General features: G+C 30.6%; 1 protein-coding gene across 3 annotated transcripts; it reads left to right on the top strand.

Annotated features, from left to right (window-relative positions):
• The first annotated feature begins 38 nt into the window (after positions 1 to 38).
• LOC136270925 (multiple epidermal growth factor-like domains protein 10) lies at positions 39 to 6,412 on the top strand. 3 transcript variants are annotated; one of them, XM_066069924.1, is made up of 9 exons: positions 39 to 191; positions 354 to 494; positions 590 to 721; positions 2,051 to 2,188; positions 2,595 to 2,735; positions 3,456 to 3,593; positions 3,826 to 3,963; positions 4,117 to 4,225; positions 5,353 to 6,410. In XM_066069924.1, exons 2-9 carry the CDS (start codon positions 461 to 463, stop codon positions 5,636 to 5,638), a joined length of 1,116 nt encoding a protein of 371 aa, XP_065925996.1. In that variant the 5' UTR covers positions 39 to 191; positions 354 to 460; the 3' UTR covers positions 5,639 to 6,410. The 3 variants fall into 3 exon arrangements, with proteins under 3 accessions (XP_065925996.1, XP_065926000.1, XP_065926010.1); XM_066069938.1 differs by having other exon boundaries at positions 63 to 215; XM_066069928.1 differs by lacking the exon at positions 2,595 to 2,735 and having other exon boundaries at positions 5,353 to 6,412.
• Positions 6,413 to 8,870: the final 2,458 nt, after the last annotated feature.

Raw genomic sequence — 8,870 nt, forward strand, 5'->3', positions numbered from 1 at the left:
TACTTAAACAAATTTGTATCATTTTATCTACACTAATTTTCCCTGTTTACTTTTTGTAGAATGCCCTGATGGTTATTTTGGTCCAAACTGTCGTGAATCATGCAACGAAACGTGCAAAAGTTGTGATAAGACCTCGGGTGTCTGTAAATACGGCTGTAAACAAGGATGGAAGGGCGACTTTTGTGAAACAAGTAATAATGATATTTGTGAAACAAGTAATAATGATATTATCTAGAAAGTTATGCTTTCATTTTCCTAAATGTAAATTTTCTATATAACAATATGTTTATAATGAAACTTTTAAATAGCAGGAGAGAATTTAAGATAAATGATTTTGACGATATGCATTTCAGTTTGTGATAACCATTTTTATGGAGAATGGAAATGCAGTGTGCCGTGCGGGAAGTGTTTAAAAAATGAGCAGTGTCATCACTTGAATGGAACGTGTTTTAATGGGTGCATGAGTGGCTTTATGGGCTCAAAATGCATAGAAGGTATCAATTGTCAATGGTGTTGCTTCCGAGATTCAAATAACAGACAATAATGGTCATTGCTCTAAATGATTACCTCCTTCGTATTTCTTCTGTAGAGTGCCAGGATGGATATTTTGGAGAAAACTGTATTCGAGTGTGTCCTATTCAGTGCCACAGCTGTAACAAATCTTCTGGAATTTGTGATCAGGGATGTCACCCGGGATGGAAGGGGACATATTGTACAGAAGGTATGTATTGTAATCAGTCATTAGGCTATTAGGTTATTCAATTAATAAACATAAGTATTAAAGTTATGACACTGCCTAATGCCTGTAAGCAGCAAGTATGAAATTTATATTGTCTGAAACAAACGCAGAGATAGACACATACATATACACACTTTTACTTTCTTCATTATCCTTTTCCATTCGTATTTAAAGCAATTGAATAGTAAAACTCGAAAAAAAAATCAAGTCAACGAATCTCAAGATGGCAAAAATGTTTATTATAAGGTGACTCATTGTATTGAATGTCTAGTTGTATTGTCGATTTGATCATTTTTTTGCGCTTAAGCTAGCCAACATGATAGAAAAAGAGTCTTATAACCTTACAATTAGCTGGTCGCGTAAAATCTCAATGCAGCATATCTGTATATAGAGCATTTTACAAGCTTTGATATTTTTTTTTGTATTTACGTATTCGATCAGCTGTTTTTTCCGGATGATTTTAGTCTAACAATTTCGCAGCGTAATGAATTACAAATGTATTTCTTGAGAATATATATTGGCCTTATATGATTAAAATAGTTTTCATTTAAAGTCCTTATGAAATAAAAAATTATCAAAATGCGCCAACCAAAACACTCAAATACCTACAAGATACAATATAATCTGAAACTGTAATAATGACAATAAAAGTTAGAAAATAAATATCAGAACAAAACTATAATAGAATAGATAATGCTGAAAATACATTAATAATTCAGCTAAACACCACTAAACATAAGTAAGACATAAAGATCAATTTAACATTGTGTGCACAATTTAAACTCTTATAAATGTAAATATGTTATATTATTTATGTCGCACAGTCTTGATTTCTTTACTACCCTTTATATTATCACAGTTATTCAAAAACTGTTTTTAATTCGTTCAGTCTTAATTATTCTACTGAGAGCAAAAGGGGCGAAAATAAAACAAGCGGATTAATTCCCTGTATAACGTATTAAGTTTCTATATGAACTTGCGTATAATGACAGTGGAGTCATGAGACTTATTTCATGGGGAGTTATTTAAAGCTCTCGGGGTTTTTATTTTATTTCAAGTCAGAAATAGATAAATATTGATATAAGACTGGTTTCAAATGTATAATTTGAAGGCATAATATATACTTACATTAGACCTTAAGGCTGTTCATTTTATTTCTACCTAAAGGACAAACAGTACTAAGTTTTATCGTCTCTTTCTGCGGTAGAACTCTTTAATACCTCATGCAAAATAAAAGAAATTAAAAAAAAGAAGCAAAAAACGAAAAATACTAAATTCATCTTTTAATTGCATTAACTTTTTTATTCATAGAATGTGATGGTGGGCTTTACGGAGTGAACTGTCGCACCTCATGTGGACACTGTCTTAATAACCAACAATGTCATCATATAAACGGAACATGTGTAACTGGATGTGACCCAGGGTACATTGGAAATACTTGCACTGAAGGTACAAAACTTTGATTTACAATTCATCGTCGTTTTAACTATTATTTTGCGCTATATCAATCTATATTGTTTTGCGCTAAACAACATATTATAAATTTCAAAATGTAGAATAAAAATCTGTTATAATATCAATACATTTCCCAAAATATCAAGGTAAAGTAATTGCAGAAGGAATCATTTTTAAAATCTAATAGCAATGTTATATCAATGTCATATCATAAAAATTTTGATTTATTTTGAAAAAGTCCCACATCGTGTATTATCCGTTTCTGTAATAGTATGTGTTATTGAAGATCGGTATTTTCGGTCAATATCGATTTATTTTTTAAGTTAATGCTCATAGTTTGATTAAAACACATTGAAAGTATGATTAACACATGTCGTGATATGATCATTGACCTTTGTAGCTTGTCTAGCTGGAACTTTCGGAATGAAGTGCAACGAAACTTGTAGTATCAATTGCAGATATTCAAAACGTTGTAGTTCTGAAACAGGAAACTGTAGTGGTGGATGTGTAAAGGGTTGGAAAGGGTCTCACTGTAGTAATGGTATATTACATGATATTTTATCTATTTTCTATCTCTGTATAAATTTGGTTTTTTTTACTTTTTACACAAAATGAAGGTATATATAAATGTGCATCGGTATCAATTCAATACATCGAAATGAATTGTGACTGATACAAAAGTCTTGCAAATTTCATTGTAAACTTGTTCGATTTAAAAAAAAGGAAAAGGAGAAGAAAGAAATAACAAATCATTCAAATGTAATCCAGTGTTAAAATTTTCATATTTACGTCACAAAGTGCTGAAAGAGATAAAGTACTTGAAAATTCTGTGCCTACAACGTGAACCTGTGTATGAGCGAAAAGGAGCAAGGTTTAAGTACTTTTAGTACTTTGATTTTGATTGATATTGCCTTTTTGTTCTCGTAAATCCTAAAACAGACACAATGTACATGTATGTGTACACTTATATACGATACTTTATCATCACTTTGTATATAGTATATATTGTATATCATTATATTGTATAAATATGTATATCATATTTCAATAACATCATTTTCTAATACTATTTCATGAATGAAACAAATTAACAAATCATACTTTTAAGATAAAAAAGTATTGTGCTGCACAGTGATTTGTCAAATAAAGGTGACGATTTTTACGGATTCAAGCCTTCAGATCTGAAATAAAAAGAAAAATGTTCAAATTCTATCAGATATTCAGCCTCCAAGTAAAAAAAAACAATATTTTTTGTTCGCAGAATGTGACGGTCATACATATGGATATAATTGTCAAGAGCACTGTGGAATCTGTCGGAATGGAGAGGAGTGTGATACAGTGACTGGAGTGTGTCCCAATGGCTGTGACACTGGTTACACGGGGGACAACTGTAAAGAAAGTACGTATAAATTGTATTTGCTACCAATGCAATTAATCATTCTTAAACACCATTCTCTTCCTATCATCTCTTTCGTACTTGTCATACATCAATTTTACATGCTTACAATTCAGTTTTTATTTTTGTGTTAGAAAATTTTGGCCGATGTGCACCCTCGATGTATTAACGTTCAAATAATTGTAAATTTATGATAAATGACAATTTGTTTTTCTTTTGAAACTTTTTTTAATAGCTTGCAGTAACAACACGTATGGAATCCTTTGTTCGTTGACTTGTGGTAACTGCATTGACAAACAACAATGTCATCACGTGACCGGAAAATGCCCAGAAGGATGCGCTGTAGGATTTCAAGGAGAAAAGTGTGACAAAGGTAGTTTTATTTTGCACTTTATAGTTTATCATCAATACATTATAAACTTTTTATATAACATGAAAGCATTTATACATTGAAATTTTTAACATTTTGACGTCAAATTTTTAACTATATGCTGAGATTGTTTTCATTTGTTAATGTTACTTACAGCACAGTGTCTCCCACCGTCAGCAGAGCCAGCTGACCATCCCTCCATTACCTACAGTGTTTCTGCATTGCTCGCCGTCTGTGTCATCGTTATCATTTTTCTCACCTTAAGGTAAGATCATTGGAATAACATACAAATAATATCAAATAAAATTCAAAGCTTATGAATGTGCAAAAAGCCATATTAATCAAAAATGCGTTAAAGCTATCTAGAAGTTCATGAAGTGATTTTATATTAGATACTAACTGTTTTAAGAGGTGAAGTTATCTGTTTTATATCTGTCTTAGGTTTGTTTTAAGGATTTCTGTTTATTTTTGTCAGACTTTCCTAAGGTTTTTTTTTTAATTTAATTTACCAATAAAAATATTACATTTTCGTCGCAGTTTCCTCTGCCATTACTGTTCGAAAATGCTTAAAATTTAGCACAATCTTTGTTTCGGCATGTCATATTGTAGTATTCTGTTACACCTTGTATAAACTCAGCAACTATTCATTGCAGGTGGTTTAAATTTTAACATACTTTTTCTTAAGCCAGGCCATATGATGGCTTTTTTTAACAAATCTTATGTCAACTTTCTTCTAAATGTAGTTTTTGTTGTTCTTTTATATGAACATTGTCATAAATATCTTGTTTAATGGGGTTTGAAGATGATTTTTATATTTAATATGTGAAAGAAAAATACTGTAAACATATTATATTTGGCGTGTACGATGTTTGGCGGAAATTAGTTTTTGGACAAGTTGGCGTGGATTTGAATTAGCGTATTCTTGAATGTGACTATTTTTACATCTATGTATTGCATTAAGCGATGTTATTGATTTAGCGGAAGCTGCATTCCGCCAAAATAGCTAAATAGAATACACAGCCAAATGTAATCGTTTACAGTAGGAGCAGTGAAGAATAAAGTCATTATCTGAATAATCCTTTCTTTTACCAGTAAAAGTACAATGTTTGAAATCTGACACAATATCCTGTATATAAATGTGTTCCCTTTAATGTAAAAAGATTGATATCTATTTGATCCGTGTCACTGGTTTTTATTTACATGAATGGTCTATGGTGTTGTGTAATCAAATGTTTAAACATTAAATTTATACAAATCGGTAATGCCCTCTTCTTTTATAACCCAACTCCTTGGACTTAATTAGAATGTTTATCATCAACTCCGTTCATATTAGCTTACTGATATTGCTTTGTTAATGAATTATATTGAATATAAATATATATATTTGACCAGATTATGCAAACACGAACAATGTTATAAGTACCATCAGCATAAGCAACCGAAGGACGATAAACCTGTAGACACTGCACCATCTACAACTGGTCACGACGTCAACGTTGATGACGGTACGGCATACCAGGAGCTCACCGAAGTCACCAATCAACCACAGAGAAGTGATCTTGGTCACACCGCCGTCAACCCTGATTTTTACGTTAACGTTGAGGGAGATAACTCAGCGTATCAGGCGCTAGGAGAAGTCACCCAGCCGTCTCTCTATGATACGCCTTTCCAGAAATAAGCAATTTGTACGTTGATGCAGATGGGTCTAAGATTTATCAAATAAAAAAAACAATATTGCTAATTTCGTATTCACAATAATGAGCGCAGAAGCCAGTTCGTCATTTTGTTGTATAAACAGCACGCTGCGTAACAAACCAAAGTTTTTGGAATCCGAGAAATTTATCAACATTTTTTATATTAATTTGTTTTCTCTGCTTATTTTTAGTCATGATAAATGAATGGAAATTGTGGGGGATTTTTCACGCAATATCTGTTTTCCTTGTTCTCTCTTAGTAACACGAATTTTAATAAGATTTTTTTTATGTTTGGGGCGAACTGAACGTAATTTGTCATTACAATCTTAAGGTATAGCTACATACATGTATATTTGAGGTTTATTTGAGGTTTATACCAGAGTAATCAGCAGTTATTATTGCATTGCTTGTACATGTGTTTCTAAATATATATGTAATTTATTAAAATCAGTATCTGTTTTCGTATTTCAGCAGACCATATGTGTTCCCCCTGTTTTGATTCTTCTTGTGTTATTTCATAGAATCCACATCAATGTATATAGGTTCTGATCTTCTTCAATATATATATTAAAGGTATAAGATACACAGTAAAACTGTATTGGCGTGTGACCAGTTCTCGCCAAGTACCATTTCTTGCCAGTGCATTGTGACGTCATTTTCCGTATATTATTTTATGTGTTGATAAAATGACGTCACAATGTACTGGCGAGAAATGGTACTCGGCGAGAACTGGTCGCTCGCCAGTATGGTTATCAGCATGCAGTGAGTGGTGTTTTTTATCATAGACAGAATGTGTAGATATATATTTTTAAATAGATTTATTATTGACACGTTACTAACGTTTGGATTTTCAAAAAGTCGTTTTTTGTCATCTTAGATATTTTCACGATTTCATGTTCATTATTTTCCAGTTTATATAATTTTTAAGCATGATAAAACATCATATATTGGTTTTTATTTGCAATGATATTCAAGTTCATATATACACTCAAGAATTCATTCTTATCCACTGCAATGTTGTTTTTACTCACTGTCATAGTCAAAGTAATTTCATAATGTCATAGTAAAGTTATATCCTTTTGAAATACTTTTTTACATGATAAAACTAATGCTCTTTGCCTATATGTTTTTTTCCAATAATTATCATATTGTTTATTTCAGACATAGAACTTTGAAGATACATATGTTCAGACATAGAACTTTGAAGATATATATGGATATTAATATATTACTTCATTACGATACTTTATCTTGGTTTTCATAGTTATCTATTACTTTGATACATTACTGTGTTTTCATCATTGTTTTATTTTATGTTTAATATACAAGTTTTTAAATGTTTATGTGTTCTTGATTTAATGAACTCTTTATCCTTAACCTGAATATTGCTTAAAATAATCATAAATCCGTTTAGCAAACATTACACAATTTAAAGTCAATGTTATTCAGCAACATGCATTTTAACCAGTTTCTCAATATTACATACTCCTTATTGAAATACCTAATACATATTTTTGAGATCTTGAATTTGTTTCAAGTCCATAAGAAAGGTATTGCATGCGGCATCATAATACTGTTTTTATTTATTTTGAAATTATTCTGACCAATCTGAATATTCTAGCCTTTTAAGGTTCTTTATGTTTGACTTTTATTTCAGAAGTTATTGCGTCCAATTAAACACCTAGAGGTCTCGAAGAAGAAAAACGTAATGTTCATAACATTGATAATTTCTATTGGCATATATTCATAACATATTTATTTAATAAAAAATCCACATTTATCATTTAATAGTCTTAAAAGAGCTTAACTATTAAGACTATAATTTTAACAGCATATATTGACAAGATTACATTTGAGGCCTGCTTCAAGAACAAATCTTTCTTCTTCAAAATATTTAAAAAAAAAAAAAATCAGCATTTCAAATGAGATTTAATTATTTTTATTTAATCATAATAACAATTATGAGTGACGTCTTCGCCTTGGTACAGCCAAATAGATTGACATGGGCAGATAGATAGATAGATAGATAGATAGATAGATAGATAGATAGATAGATAGATAGATATGCCTGTAAACAATAGATAGATAGATAGATAGATAGATAGATAGATAGATAGATAGATAGATAGATAGATAGATAGATAGATAGATATGCCTGTAAACAATAAATAGATAGATAGATAGATAGATAGATAGATAGATAGATAGATAGATAGATAGATAGATAGATAGATAGATATTGTATGGTCTCTTGAAGTTATATAAACTAATGCATTAAGTTTTAATTCAATACAATGCAACAAAAAGTCAAGTTGGTTTGAAATGTATGATCTCCAAGAGAATAATGATGAATTGAACTTGTTATTAAAATAATGTACAATTCAATGTGTTCTCCATTACTTCACACTAAAGCAATGATCATACAACTACCGTTAGAAATGCTTACAGTAACGAACTCTGATAGTAAACTGTTGAACTTTAAAACGTGTTGCTGAAAATATAGTAATTTAAATTAAAATCTACCATTGAAATTAGTACAACTCACTCGTTATTTTGTTCTTTGTTGAGTGTTTTTCTGTAAACAACCAATGATGATTCATACAGCAATTATATTTTGCGGCCCATTTGACGCTCTGCGTCAATATGATTTTTTGTTGCAGTATCATATACATTTACCCGTGTGTTTGTTGTACCTTTTTATATAAAACTTAATCTTATCCAAATCTCTTTATTTAACAGTCTCCGGTTCAAAACAAAAATTTAAATAAAAATTACTTTAAATCTAATCAAATTTTACTTGTACTTTCGTATTGACTTAAATGGCCTAATCAAATGACATTTGACCAGGAGGAGCATTCAAATAAGGAATATTACAATAAATTGAATAAATTTAATCTAAATCTAAATAAATTTACGTTTTTAAATTCCTTGTCACTACATCCTATTTTCCAAAAATTCCCTTATTAATATTTTCTTTCTCCAACCAAGTTTCAATACAATCTTAGAAATCATGAATTATAGCTTAAGTACTCACTTTTTGGTTTCTTGCACACTTTACGGCAGAGAGACTGAGATTAAGTTGTTTGCATTTCCTCCACATCAACTGTACTTGAACTTCATGCACGCTTTCTTTTTCCTGTCATAGTTATAACGTATGCATACCTCTCCACATTTTCCAACCTTTCGGGGCAGTCTGCACACTGCTATTGCTGACAT

The sequence above is a fragment of the Magallana gigas genome, chromosome 1, assembly GCF_963853765.1.
Source record: "Magallana gigas chromosome 1, xbMagGiga1.1, whole genome shotgun sequence".
NCBI classification, from domain to species: domain Eukaryota; kingdom Metazoa; phylum Mollusca; class Bivalvia; order Ostreida; family Ostreidae; genus Magallana; species Magallana gigas.

Bases quoted from the DNA above. Each gene is read 5' to 3' on its own strand.
- LOC136270925 (XM_066069924.1), top strand. From the start codon at position 461: ATGAGTGGCTTTATGGGCTCAAAATGCATAGAAG. The intron at 2,189-2,594 runs GTACAAAACTTT...TGACCTTTGTAG, and splicing joins TGGAAATACTTGCACTGAAG to CTTGTCTAGCTGGAACTTTC. The intron at 3,594-3,825 runs GTACGTATAAAT...TTTTTTTAATAG, and splicing joins GGGGGACAACTGTAAAGAAA to CTTGCAGTAACAACACGTAT.